Below are 15,274 nucleotides of genomic sequence, written 5' to 3' on the forward strand. Positions count from 1 at the left end.
ACGGTAATATGTTTTACACATGACAAGTTTGACTAATTTTACTATTTGCCATGTGTTTTACTTTGTTTGTAACAGAGACAGCATCATCATCAGTATTACCAACTGTGCTACGAGTGTGTACGCTGGTTTCGTCATCTTCTCCATCCTGGGCTTCATGGCTCACAACCTGAATGTCCCTGTGTCTGAAGTGGCTGATCATGGCCCAGGTCTGGCCTTTGTGGCTTACCCAGAAGCCCTGACTCTGCTGCCCATCTCTCCGCTGTGGTCACTGCTCTTCTTTTTCATGCTCATCCTTCTGGGACTGGGGACACAGGTAAATCAACAAAGCATTGAAGTTAGCGTTCAATAATCAAGCTTTATTTTATGATCAGCAGAAAAAGTCAAAAGAGAGCTTTGACAAACAGAAATCAATAATCTCTTTAGTATTAAACTGCATATGTACACATAGATCATTATTTTACATTTTGTTAATTGTGAATTGCAATAATAATAGAAACATGTCCATTGACCTTTTATTCAAGCTGCAAAACTGAGAGGCCCCTCCTCTTCATAGTGGCATTTCACAGGTTTTTATTGTTGGAATTGTCTACATGATATTTTTGAACACTACTCATATGAATCATAGAGGATAGTAAGTACAAAGCAGTGGGGGGTGGAAACAGATTATTTCTGAGCAGTAGTCCTGACCAAGCCGAGCTCGAGATCTGGAGATTGATCCACTGCTTCTCACAGGTTGTTGCCCCAGTGGCACTGGTTAAATGCAGAGGACAAATTTCCGTACGGGGACGATAAAGACTATTGAGGTAACACCATTATAACATGGTTAAAAGCTCATAAAAGCTGAAACGTCCCTTTTAATAATTATAGTATACATGCAACTATTCTAATCATAGCATTCAAAAACATTAGCTTCAAAAACAGCAGACTTGTCCATTATATGGAGGACCCAAAATCACATAATTGGAAATAAATCAACAAATACAAGAAAGAAAGAAAGAAAGAAAGAAAGAAAGAAAGAAAAAATAAAGGTAAATATAATTAAATACATGCATTTATGCTTGATTGCTTTACTGGCCATTGAAAAGTAAAAATAATCCTGGTAAGCTCGTTTTTAACTTTTCTGTATTGATTTCTGCATTTCTACAAGTATCATAGAAACATTTTGAACTAAAAATATAAATAAAAGACATTTCAACTTTCATCCAAAAGTAATTCTCAATGTTTTTGGATGAAAGTTGAAATGTCTTGTCAAGCCCTCCCGGACGAATGAGCGATGATACTGAATTTCTACAAACAAACAAAAATGATGGTGATGGTGTCTGAACAGAAACAGGAGAAAGGAGAGTCCCTACATCCTGTCAATCACAATCAGACCATACCAAGTAGAAAAAAGAAAAAGAAAAATGGAAATAAATGTGGAAATAGAACAGAGTGCTCGTCTTCTGATCCGAAGGACGGCGCTTCAAATCGCGCTTTCGACATTAACATCCTGGTAGAGTGGTCAGATCCACTGGGCCACAGGTTTATGGTACGATCACAGTTGTCTCAGGTAAAGACTGCCATTGTGTCATTGGGCAAGACACTTTACCCAACTCGCCCCCAGCGTCTGTGTAACGTGGCTGTGAATGGGTGACTGGTTCCTTGATGTAAAGCGCCTTGAGTGCCTTGACAGTAGGAAAAGGGCTTTACAAATTCGACCATTTACTTGATAAATAACTGTAAAAATAAATACATTTCAAGATAAATAATAATGAATACAGAAATATAGAATAATTCAATGGCCAATATTTATGTATTAATCTATAAATGCATGCATTTATTTAATCATATTTATTTATTTATTCCCATTATGTCATTTTGGTGCTCCATACCATTGGGGGTCCTTTAATAAAATATTATGTAACCTCCATCTTTTTGTATTTAGCTGTTACAAATGGGATGTATACCGTGTGCGACAGGCTTCATATTAAGCACTTTTGACATTGTACACATGCAAATTTAACATGCCAGTTTTACAATACAGTCATGATTTATGTGACCGCATTAGCTTTCCTCTAGACTGGTAAAAAAGTCTCCCTTCCTTTACCCATATTTTGAGTTCACTCAAAGCAAGTGTTGCAGACTGGCAGAGTTAAGGGATATATGATGATGATGATGATGATGATGATGATGACCACAGAATGGTTCAAAAGTCTGCCTCTGACCATGCAGTCATACAGTCATACAGTTCATAAAATAAATCACAGCTGTCTTTTATAACTTTGTTTGTATTCTTGTTGTCCGTCTTGATAAATAAATGATAAAACATACACTAGTTCATTCAGAATAATTTAATATGTTTGTACCAGTCGGAAGTCTTGATTAATTACAAGGATTGTACCACAAAATACTATTTGTTTTCATTACTGTACTGTTTTTTTGTAGTTCTGTCTCCTTGAAACTCTGGTGACAGCCATTGTGGATGAGATCGGGACAGACTGGATCATCAAGAACAAGACTGTGGTTACTCTGTCAGTGGCTATCATTGGCTTTTTATTAGGTGTACCTCTGACATCACAGGTCCGTGCCAAAAATGTTTGAAAGTCTTGTTTTATTGTTCATAAATATATATATTTTTTAACTTACTTATGTGTGCAGGCGGGAATCTACTGGTTGCTGTTGATGGACAACTATGCTGCTAGTTTCTCCTTGGTCATAATCTCTTGCATAATGTGCATTTGCATCATGTACATTTATGGTAGTCATTTATCATAGTGCTTTAATTTAAACAAACGACTATTATATTCTAAACTCTGTTTTTGTTATAGGTTACCAGAACTACTTTAAAGATGTTGAGATGATGCTGGGCTTCCCTCCTCCACTGTTCTTCAGGATCTGCTGGAGATTCATTTCTCCTGTCATTATCAGTGTAAGCAGAGGCTCTGCAATATCCATGCATTTTAAATGATTTGACTATTACTTAAGGGTGTCTGTGGTGCTATAACATGCATTTACTATATTCAGAATAGCTCTTATTCTCAGATATAAGTACAGTAATTATTGTTTGAGTGGAACAAAGACACATGAGGCTATTGGCTGAGCCACATCCCAGAAGCCGACTGAGCTGCTGGACTGACCAAGACATCTATTGTTTTGGATTAGTGGTGCGATTTCAGCTACTTTGGGGTTTTGTCGTCACAGATTATACAGCTCTATTTGCTCTGTGGTAATACTAGTACATCATCAGTAACTTATGGAGTGAACTGTGCATCTAAGCTATTGTAATATCTGTGACTTCAATCATGGAAATAGAAGTCTTATCATTTATGTTTTTGTCTTCTATAGTTCATCCTGATATTCACAGTGATCCAGTACAAACCTATTACCTACAATGATTATGTGTACCCGGGCTGGTCTTTGGGCATTGGTTTTTGCATGGCCATGTCCTCTGTGATCTGCATACCCATCTATGCTCTCTACAAGATCTCCAGATCTCCAGGTGCCACCTTCAAAGAGGTATGCATTTGCATCGTGTTGTAGTTATGTATCATATTTAGATTTGGTTAAAACTATCTATAGTATTGCTGTATATAAGTGTAGGTTTTTAACCAGTTACACAAGTTGTGTAAGGAAACACAGGTGCTTTTTATATAGGTATTTACATCTGATCAGTATGTCCCAGATATAAGACAATAGGGTTTTGTTATTAAAAAGTTATGGTAACATCAGTTATTACATTATTATCAACTAAAAAAAGAACATGCTACTTGTTTTATTTAGATTATTATTATTTTTAATGAATTGAGAATGTGTTTATACCTCATGGATGTAAGAGAAGAAACATGTGACCACACCATATGTATGTTAGAAAAGAAAGTAGTGCCTTCAATTCAAGGAGCCTGGATAGCCACAAATCTATATTTGGCTTTTTTGGCTCAAATATTATATTTGTGCTTTTGTCAACAGCGACTAAGGTATGCATGCCGCGCACATCCAAAATGGGGCCCAGCCCTTCAAGAGCACCGGACAGGCCGCTATGCACCCTTGGCCGCAGTCCCTGAAGACACAGCGGAGGAGCGCCCTCTGAAGGAGAAGGAGGAGCTCCAAGATGAGCCGAAGGAGGAGAAGGAGGAGATCAGTCTCACCATTCAGGGAAGCAATGGCTCCACACAAAACAGCCCCAACCCCAGTGTATAGATGCCATGTGCCATCAGCCCAACGCCAGCTCCTCGCCTGCCTGCCCTCAGCCTGCCCCATACAAGCCACTTTTCCACAGCCCTTGTGGGGGAGATCCCATTTGCTGGAGACCTTTACATATTGCAAAGGCTTATTATATCTATCCTAACCTTCTATCTGTTTGTCTGTGGAGTCAAGTTTTAAAAAGGAAGAAAAAATTGGATCAACAACAAAATGAATTGTGTGTTTACGTGTTTTGTGAGTGAGTTTTTAATTTGTTCTACATAATTTAATAATGCTGTTATGTTTCCACCTTTTCTGTCAAAGTTGTGTTCATCTTTATGCAGTTAGTGGGTGTAGGGTAGGGTGTGTGGCCGCATGCAGCGACATAGAGACAACAGACTCGTGTTTGTCCACTGTCATCGGTGAAGCGTGTGCTGTAGGACGTAGCAGTGCTGTTATTAAGCAGACAGAGCCTGCACTGGCTCGTACACAAGAGCAGGAAGATGGAAAGAGAGAAACACATTCAAACCATTATACATTTTACAGCACATGGTGACCTCAAATTTAGTTTCCAACTAAATCTTAAGTATGTTGTTTATGCTGCTGCTTCTTCAGTAAGGTTATTAAGAGCACATATTTAACTAACCTGACGTGGATGGTGTGATGCTCAGTGGGAAGTACTTTCACAGTTTCACTAAAGCTGTTTCAACCGATGTCATCAAATACTTCATATCATCTTCTCTTCTCTGCTTTTGAATTTAACAATAATATTCTAAAGTAAGCCAATTCTGAGACAGGTTCACAGGACATCGCAGTGCAAATTTCTCAGGGTCCACATGAACTGTTTTTTCACCTGTGGAAACCTTGTCCTGTTTTATGTCATGTGTTATATATTAGGGACCTAAAACATCTTAAAGAAACACATTGAGATTAACAATGCATTTTCAATCTTAGAATAGTTGTATTCCTTTATAGAGCTGTTCTAGACACTATATCATTATTATGCCACACTTGGTCTAGTATCTCTTTAGCCAAAGCTGCCCTGGGCAGACTGACGGAAGTGTGGCTGCTATTCAGTCCCACCATTAGCCATAGACACATACATGTACTGTGTAAGCATGGTTGGTGAAGCACGAAACAAATGGTGATCCACCCAGTCTCGGATTAGTCTCTACCTATACTGCTGTCCTCAACTTAAGTTTACGAGACAAGATTGTGTCTTTCAATACTTGTTTCACTCAAATGTTGTGTTGTAATAAAAAGAACAAGCGACAGCAGTGTGTGTTTTGCCATTGTTTATAAGGTAGGTCGTAGTTCATGTTAAAGGGGCACATTTTTGCTTCCATCTTTGTAGCTACTACAGGTCATTTGCACAAAGTACACAAAGTTTAAATAGCATCAACAGCATGCCTACTGCCAACTATGTGCAGTCCCAGTCTTCCTTCACAAAATAGACCTCATGAACCATCACACGAGGCAGCCAAAGCTTTCAGCTGCTTGTTGTAGATCACAGAATTATGCTTGTAATGTTCTGATGTACGGAGCAAAACTGTGGCCCTTAGGGACATATGACCAAATCAATAGTTTATTTTACCTCATTACTGTACATGTTTTACTAAAGAGCCAACATGTTTGTCCTACAGCGACTGACCCAGTCTCATACAGTCGGAACCTTTAAAGTAGAACCAGATGTGGGCTGTCAACAGCAACATCACAGAAAGTGTTAATACAGAATTACTCGTAACATAGGTTTACTCTATATTTTCTCTCCCTTTGCCTCTCTCTGTTATAACTAACTAAGCAAACTTTATTTTGTAAAAAAAAAAAAAAAAAAAAACATACTAAAAATATTTACCATTTATTTTTGTGACATAATTTGTTGTTTTCTTGGCGGCTTGGTTGCATTTAGTGTGGTCAGCTCCTTTAGTGTGTAAAGCATGGTTCAAACCCTCACAGCAGGCCAGCCACTGTGTCTCAGACCTGAAAGAAGTGTTGTAATGCTGGGGTGGATGTTTGCTCAGGTGGGGAGCTGATGCCCCTAGAAGCTCATTTCCGCTGTACCATGCTTCCTGTCGTTGTCAGATGTGGTTTGGTACTTGCGTTGCTCATGAGTTTTAAGAGCATGCGACTGTCTGTACTATTTATTTACTATCCAAATTTGTATTCAGTGTGTTGACGCGTTGACAGTATTGGCCAGTTACAAGAACTAAAATCTGTGCTACTCCTTCATCAGACCACAAGAGGGAGACCTGTTTACTCTCAGGGCAGTCAAGTCAAAGTCAGTGTACAGTGCAAGAGCTAAATTTACCTGGGGTCTGATAGAGATAATAAAAAGCTACAAAATACATTGAAGCACAAGAGTTAAAAAAGCAACAAATATTCTTACCAGCTCAATATATAGATATTTTATTGCCAGTATTAGCTGGCAAACTGCAGCATTTATGTTTCCTCTTTTCCCACTACATCTGAGTACAAGGATTTCTAGCATTGCATTTAGAGCATTACAGTGTATTGTGAAGGGAGCATGAGTGTGTTCAGTTTGCCTGTGTGTTGCTGCTGTAGCAAGTGGATTTAACGTCTGTGCTGTCATGGTGTCACCTTTGCAATCGTGGCTGCCCCTTTGTACAGTAATGTAAAAAAATATATATTCAGACAGTGTTGCTGTGTACGTTTCTTTTTGGAGTTTAGAAGGACTGACCCAAAGGAGGTGTCTGAGTATTGTTTTATTTGACTTTTATTTTCATTTGTGCTTCATGTAGTGTAACCTAGATGTCTACTATGCGCTCACTGTGAAGTAGATTAGCAGTGTAGCCTGCATGAGGTGCAGGCATAGAATCTGTATTGATGTCAGTGTATCTAAAATAATGTCAGGAACTAGACAATTCATATATTCTACTAATATATACAGTGTATCTTTGAAAAGCTATTTTTGTTTTAAAGGAGCGAAAGTACATGTTTTATCTTTGGATTTGAATAGTTCATTGATGATTTAGGACACTACTTTTGGTTTTTCCCCTTTAAGGCGAGTCACTGCAGTTGAATTGGAAGAAATCTCAAATTAAGATATGTACAGTTTAAAAATAAAAGCAATGTCTTCATATTACATGACACATTTTATGTGTAAAATCTAGCAATTTTGGCCATTTTTACACATAAAATGTCATGCAATAAGAATATATTTGGGACATAAACTTGAAAAATGTATCTAGGTTTAAAGTTTTTGCTTAATTTTGTTGATATATTATCCTACTATGACAGGGGATTTTGGATATCTTTTTTAGTATTTAAGTTAAGCTCTTACTGAGTTCAAACTTGAATAAACAAGGCTTAGAATTAGATATCAACAACACATTCGTGCATTAAGGTGCAACTTTGATCTTTATGTCCCTATGTGTTTTAAGACTTATGGTTTAAGTTTAAATGATATAATGAAACTTGGACCAAGTTCTTCCAGGTGAAAGCTTCTGTGTACGGTATTTTGATTGTAGTGTATCGCCTTAAAGCTATATTGAACATAAAAAGATGAAGCCAGTTGATATTAAAGGCATTGCCAAACACTTGGATGGAAACTTGAACTACAAAAGAATGGGTAGTTATTACTGTGAAGTGTCAGTGGGCAGAAGTACAGATGCACAACAACATGGCTTTCTGCTGTTGCACACATTTGTACAACTGTCTGACTTCTGAATGATATGTCAAAAGAAAACACCAAATGACTGCTACTAGGTTTACTCAAGCATTTGTACATTCACATGTGTTAATGCACCTATCTTCATTTTGTCTTCATGTACTTCTATGGAAGTGGTGCATCAATCTAAACTGTCCCCTGGTTAAAGCACAGAAATGTTGCTCAAGAAGTAGTTTTGGATAAGAGCCTGCTTCACTAAATGCTTATAGTTTCCTTGTTGCACAACTGTTAACATTGTACTTATAAACTGTGACTTGACCTGATTCTCCACAAGGTGCCAAACATGACTTCTTCTTATATAGTAAGTACTGCTCATATTCTCATCCTCAGTACTTAAAGTTTTACAGGAGCTCTGTATGTACAGTTAAACAAATATCTGTCTCGGTTGTATTGCTGATGTTCCTATGCCAGTGTCAATTGTTCTGGAGGAGAAAAAAAAGCACAAATGCAATTATTCTATCATATATCTATCTAACATGTCTGTTCTTCAACCTTTAGGGCCAAAATCCATTGAAATGTCTTAGTCCTGTCCTGTATATCGTAAACTGTTGAATTACAAAATGATAAATAAACTGTATTTTAAAGATCACACCATGTGGCTCATTTATTTTGAATGTCACCATAATAAAGAATATCAAATGCAAAATGATACAACTTATGTTATACGACCGCTAGAGGGCGACACTACAATCCACATTCAAACCCATTGGTTCAAACGCAACTGCTTATATTACATTGATGTAACTTTTCTAATGGAGGGTCCAGACAGCACCCACGTGTCCCTTTCTGTTGAGAGGATTGTGTTTTGCCTTTACAGTATAGAATGAAACTCCTCCACCTTGCCCTTGTTTGATTACAGATGTTTTTTATTGCTTATTTATTACCAGCAGCCCTAGTATTTTGGCATAATAAATGGCAAAGGTTTCGGGTTTCTTGTTGTTTTTGTTTTTTATTCTTTTACTCCCACAAAGCAGGTTCAGTTTACACCAGTATTGAAGCGTTTTGTCTTCTTATTGCAAGTGTGCCACAGATCTGACTTGTAACTTGACTTCTTCTTGACATCTTGACTTAACTTGAAAGCTATACTGTGGAACATTCCAGGCTAAACAACAATATTTATGTATTACTATATTGTATTGTAGATATTCCTCCACATAAACTGTAAGCAAATGGCATGTGCTGGATTTTGGTCAGTGCTCATTTCTGTCGTTTCCAAGATGAGTCACGAGGGGTCAGTGTGGTTCTGAATATATAGAACATAGAACCTAATGGTGTGGGCTGTACAAACCGTGCTGCAAGTTCACAACGTATTCATCACGTGACAAGAGCACAACTGATGCACACGCTGTCCAGCTTTGAGCTTTTTAGTTTAGTTTAGTTTTTAAATATGGGGCTACAATGTATAATGATTTGTAGTTTAAGTCAGTGTAATGCGCCTATCGTGAGATTTTAACTACATATTAGATGCAACTCTTTGACAATAGGGAGTAGGACAGGGGCAGTTTGTCAGTTTGCTCCTACATCACAGGCTCAGGTCAACTCTGCAGTGAAGCCTTGACTGGAAGGACAGGAAGGGCATTTCCTCCTGGCAGTGAAAACAATTTAGCAGCAAGTGGGATCATTATAGTATTTGTCCAAAGGTGAGCTGGGTCCTGGGTCGTACTGTAAGGTAAGACTACAAATTTAACAATATCATAACATTATATAAGATCACACTGAACCTTCTTAAATAGCAAAATAAACACATTACATTTCAAACAGAAACAACATATGCATATTGCCTATATGCAATAGGTACAATGTTGGAATATCATTTAGCTTGTCATAACTAAATACAGATTGGAATAATAGGCCTGTATGACAATTACCATAGTGACAGGCCTTTGTCGTCCTAGTCGCGCTGGGCTTTGCAATCAGGGTTACCTGGGCCTAGACCCCTGGCTGTACAGAAGTGGGCCGTCCCGGATGTTTTGATGACCTCTCACCAATAACCTGGACCAGACCCAGTGAGTCGTGTTCATGTACATGTATTTGTTCATGTTTATCTACTGAATTCTATGAGGCTTTGAGCCATGGCTGTGACGTAACGTAACGTGGGGGCGGTTAGTTTAAGTACAGTTGAACTTTTTGTTGCAGCCCGTATGTTTTTGGTTAGGCCTAGGCTGCGTGCCCTGTTTGCATTATTAGAAGCCCGTTGCTCATCTGTGGCATGCGTTTCTGTGTGTTGAAGATAATTTGTGATCTGAAAAGAAGGTAAGTGGCCGTCCTACTTTCAAATATTTTTGTTAAGAGTCCATTATTAGGCAGTAGTGGCTCTACTCACAAGGGGATTCACCTCCTTTTGGTTTGATCAGGACAACGATAGTTGAAGCTTCGGTGTGGGTGCATATCTCTGGTGTTCTGGTGTTGCCAGCCTGCTGGTCGATACTTGGACTCATCAGGCCACAAATTAAGCATTCGAGTTTACGCCCAGTGCATAAATACCCGCCGCATGAGACTGCAAGAAGCACCAGGGCTAAGCAGTGTCCGTTGGAGATGGAGATTACCAGAAATGCCCCCCACCATTTCAGCTGCAGCAACTTCATCCAACATGGGCTGTTGTTGTGGAAGTGGGTGTCATGTTATGGTGACACTGTGGGTGAGCCCGTATTTCAGATTATTGTTCCTGGATTGTTTCATGGCGAAGTGCTGAAAATTGCCCATGATGAGTCTGGTCACCTGGGAGTGAGGAAAACATGTGCTCGATGGCCGCGCTATTTTTTGGGCCTAATTAAAGCGTGGTGAGGTACATTCAATCCTGTCACGTTTGTCAGTTAACTGCAAAAGCCAGTCAATCAATTAAGCCAGCGCCACTTTGTCCAATCCCAGCGATAAGTAAGTAACCCATTTGAGCTGATTGTATTGAGCCAAACCACGAGGTATTCAGCCCTGTTCCATTGCGCACAATCACGGCTGGTCTGTTATAAAAGCGTGTGCACCTTCTGTAGTCTGCAGACGTTGTTTACACATTTGTCTCCGGATTCACTGGTCTAATCAGATTGTATCCAGAACTATTCAGAGGCACTCCGCCGCGCAAACACATGATCAACCATGACATTGATGTGGGAGAAGGCACCCAATCAAGCAGCGGTGTGCACCCCACTAACGTAAGGTGATGGAGGCGGAAGTCCAGGACATGCTGGATAATGGAACTGCTGTCCCATCATCCTGTTGGGCATCTCAGAGTCTTCTGCTCGATGAGTCTGATAAGTTCATTTCAGTTTATTTTTGTAATGCCCAAATTCACAATAGCAGTTGCCTCGAAATGCTATAAGTTCCCACGTTACTGTACGGACTTCCAGAATGTTATTTTTGCAATATTCTTTTTAAAAATGATAAGATTTGACTCTGCAGAAGGCTAAATATGTAACCTTTATGAATCATTATCATGCTGTTTCATTATTATTATTAGTTATTATTATTACAGTGTATTTAAATAACGCTTTTCCACCTTCAAGGCGCTCAAAAGCAATGTGAGTGAAGTGTCTTGCCTGCAGACACAACAACATTCCCTCTAGCGCCCCACTGTGGCCCCCCAGCGGTTTCCCATCCAAGTGCATGTCCTGCTTTGCTTCCAAGTATGGCCATGTACTTGTGCTCATTCTGCTCTGTATCTGTTGCAGGCAGCTCATTTTAATAATACTCTACATTCTAAAATGGTTTCCTGGGATTATCTTGCTTTATGGTTATTGTGTCACTATTATAATTTATTGTTATATTTTCTGTAACAATATATTGCAAAATGTGTTATCATTCCAGATAAGCTATAATCTTCCTCCTCATACCTTATTTATTGCAATTTAACTTCCTGTTTGCAGAGTTTTTGGAAGAAAATATGACTCACATTATATGGTGTTATCGAAACACTTTATAAGACGATAGAGTTTTGCAGAGGGGGTACTTGACTTAGCTTAAGAGCATAATAAACAATGCAGCTATAAGCTATAATAATACACTGTGGGAGTTGAACAGAAGAATTTTATAAATAGTTGTTTTGTGTACTTGGATTCACAGTTGGTTAATACCTTAATCAGGAGCACCACTATGTATTTAGAGTAATCTAAAACCATTGTCTAAAACCTTTTTTGTTTTGTTTTTTAGGAACAAAGTGGTCATCACCTTTAAATAATATAATTGCTTACATAAACTCAATTAAAAATATGTAAATAAAAAACAAAATATGCATAAAGCAAATATAAAATGCATTTACAGTGGGATGTGGAAGTGAATTGATGGACTACAATATGAAAGAGAGAAATTGTCCATGAAACAAGACTGGAGGTTTCATGTGTTTACAGGGTTCCCAGCTGCAGTAAAACGCTCTCAGATTGGGCTTCAGAACGGAGGTTGCTCAGACAGGAGGAAATGACTTGGCCCAGATTGACAGCGTTGGGTATTGCCACCACTTGAGAGATTACAACAGCCGTCTCCTCTGAGGTGCCCTGACAGAAGCGAGAGAAGAACACTTTACCCTTTCTATTGTGTTTGTGAGAATATTCAAACCATCCAGGGTGATGCCAAATCTATTCTTTGGTTCATGTACGCCCTAAACTTTCCATCTACGGTTTTGCCTTGTCATAACGAGGGCTCTAAATTCAACATTTTACTGAACGCTATGTTGTCGAGTTTACTCTGGATGTCCTACCGTCATCACAATGTGTCAAAGTCACACTATCTGAATATCAGCGATCGCACCGCAATAAGTTAGATAAGCCTTTTGCACTGCAGCAATTTGGGACGAGCCAATAAAATGTGCTCTGACTGACATTTGACCCCTAAGTTTGGACACTTCTGATCTCTATGAAACATATCAGCTGGTAAGTAAAGAAAATACATGTTATAAAATGCATTTTTGTTCATTTATTTCTTCCGTGTTGACAGAGAAGGTTAAATTAATACTATGTTATTACTGGCTACTCAGCGCACAACCTTAAATCAATTTTCAAGCGTTAACTCTCAAATCCAAAGTACAAAACATGTGCCACAGTCTGTCCAATCGCCCCTTGTCTGTGAGACATCTGTAGAAATGCACCAGGGAGGGCATCTGGTAGAAAACTTGCACACTAAAGAGAGTTTCAGTTGACAGTTTTAAGGTGACAGGTCTAATCTGTATTCACCCGTGTGAGACGCTTCAAAAAACACAAGATAAAAACAGTTTCTTGTCTTCAAAACTTTATTTCTCCGACTCAGTCCACCGCGGTATAAATATCAATGTCCTATTTAAGCTCCATGTCCAGCTCTCTGTCAGTCTTGCCCACACTGATGGATTCAGATCAGCAGCTCGGACTTGTCGCTCGGGGAATCGCGCCGTTCATCACCGTAATGGAGGGGTATTGATTGTGGCGCAGAGGCATGATAGGCCCCTGCAATAGTAATGGAGCGAGATCTGAGATGAAACGCACCGAGAGAGAGCGAGGAGAGACGAGAGAGTGAAACGACGGCTGTTGATGCTCACCTGAACACGGCGGACATGACAACACCGTGTAAAAATGAAGTCTACATATTTGAAATGTTTAGTCTGACCCCATGTGTGTGTGTAGTGTGACCGCACCAAAGTGTTGTGGGACGTAAAGGGATGGACATGATAAGATTAGACCTCGACATGATAACTGAAATAACACCTTTCCAGTGTCAGTTTTTACCAAATACAATGCACAGAGATTGGAATTGCAGTAGTTCCCGGCATACTGTATTACAACTGTATAACAAAGTCAGTAGTCAGAGTATTTCTATGTGAATCTAACTTTTTTTCTTTTAAATGCATGTGGCTTGACAAAACTATTAATATCCAGATGCTAAAAAAATTCCAAAACGACAAATTGGAACGTATCAATACTGAAAATAAATCACAGAAATCGGAACTAGTTTAGCCCACATTGGAATATTATAGGAACTACTATGTTATGTTGTTAAATACCGTATATTTAATTACATTTATTTTTTGTCATTGAGGTATCCAAATCACTAAGGAGAATCAAGCTAATAGAGTGTGAAAATGAATATTGTGACTACACCAGTGAAAAAGTAAGACATTCTCTAAATGAGATAAATAAGAACAGGGGCTTAAATGTCAGTGTTCTTACACTGACACGAGCGGCAGGAAGTCACCAATGTTTATGATTTGATCAGACTATTACATACATATTTTACTTTCCTTACCATTCATTATCATTTACCTTTTCAAATGTCACATAAATGAGAAAATGGCAATAGCACTTATTAAAACATCACATTCATAGTTCTAATATTTATATCTATACAAACAAAAACTGGCACAAAGTTCAGTGTCTTTTCTGTCAACGTAAACAAACAAAAGGCAAATATTTTGTTCACAGATATGTTCAGATTGTTCAAGATATACACCAAATCTACTATAATAACTATAATGCATTCACACATACGTCCACAACTTAATGCAACTTTTTGGCTTATCGTTGGCAGGTGACCAGATGTTAGGAAGTATATCTGACAGAGCTGTGCAAGAAAGACAAACGTTTAAAAAGTCATTGTAAAATAAATAGAGGAGTAAAAGTCTGGCTTCTGAAAACTGTTCTCCCGGAAGTACAATTCTATTAAAAAGTAAATGTACTTGAGTAACTGTAACTGAGTATATTTGACTGGGGTATAAGTACTGCACACATGCATCTTTTTTCATCTTTTGGTGATGTGAGATGGACCTTCTCATTCATTTATCTCTTTTCTCTGACGTTTTACTTAACCTGTCTGTCTAATTGTCGTATAGAATAAACTACTACTACTACAAACAACATATGTAAAACCATATATGCACTAATCACATAAAATCGCATGGCAATCGGTTTGTTTATAGAACATCATTTACTGTGAAAGATGACAGCACTAACAAAGAAGGCAAATAACGGACATTTTAAGTGAGCCGCATTTGCATACTAATGTTTATCCTCCAGATAAGGAAAATGCTGTTTATATGTCAAAAAGCTGTTCTGGAGCCATAACAGATGCTGCAGAGATAACAGCGACTTAGCACACATCCACAGACAGGCCAAGTAATGCGATCATGTCCCAGTGAAAAGCACCAGACACGACAACATCACAAACGTCCCAAACAACAGCTATAAAAGAGATGGAGCCACTAATCACAGGGAATTGTCAGCTACGGGGCCGAGAGAGAATTATGGCATCAGATAAAACCACAAATTAAAGTCCATCATCTTTGTTTAAGACCTCACACTTCGACACACGTCTCCATCTTTCACGTGTGAGGTCCAAAAACTGCAGGGTCGTTTTTGTGGTAATTTATAAGACATAGACAAGGCAAATATTGAACTTCAGGATTAAGGAGTAGCATTTTCTCAGGACCAAATCAAGACCAAACCAGCGCTATAAACACTTAAGCAGTTCCACCCAGAA

At 38.6% G+C, this 15,274-nt stretch overlaps 1 protein-coding gene across 2 annotated transcripts in view; it reads left to right on the forward strand.

Annotated features, from left to right (window-relative positions):
- slc6a9 (solute carrier family 6 member 9) overlaps positions 1–8,435 on the forward strand; it is a 39,494-nt gene extending 31,059 nt beyond the window's left edge. For both annotated transcript variants that reach the window (XM_072440993.1, XM_072440991.1), the window contains exons 8-13: positions 76–313; positions 2,425–2,559; positions 2,638–2,737; positions 2,808–2,908; positions 3,325–3,495; positions 3,946–8,435. In XM_072440993.1, the coding sequence (XP_072297094.1) occupies positions 76–313; positions 2,425–2,559; positions 2,638–2,737; positions 2,808–2,908; positions 3,325–3,495; positions 3,946–4,176 (976 nt within the window). In that variant the 3' untranslated portion in view covers positions 4,177–8,435. The remainder of the gene's footprint in view (positions 1–75; positions 314–2,424; positions 2,560–2,637; positions 2,738–2,807; positions 2,909–3,324; positions 3,496–3,945) is intronic.
- Positions 8,436–15,274: the final 6,839 nt, after the last annotated feature.

Source organism: Eucyclogobius newberryi, unplaced genomic scaffold (genome assembly GCF_026437365.1).
Source record: "Eucyclogobius newberryi isolate DKJ021-1_F unplaced genomic scaffold, fEucNew1.0.hap1 SCAF_12, whole genome shotgun sequence".
Taxonomy (NCBI): Eukaryota; Metazoa; Chordata; class Actinopteri; order Gobiiformes; family Gobiidae; genus Eucyclogobius; species Eucyclogobius newberryi.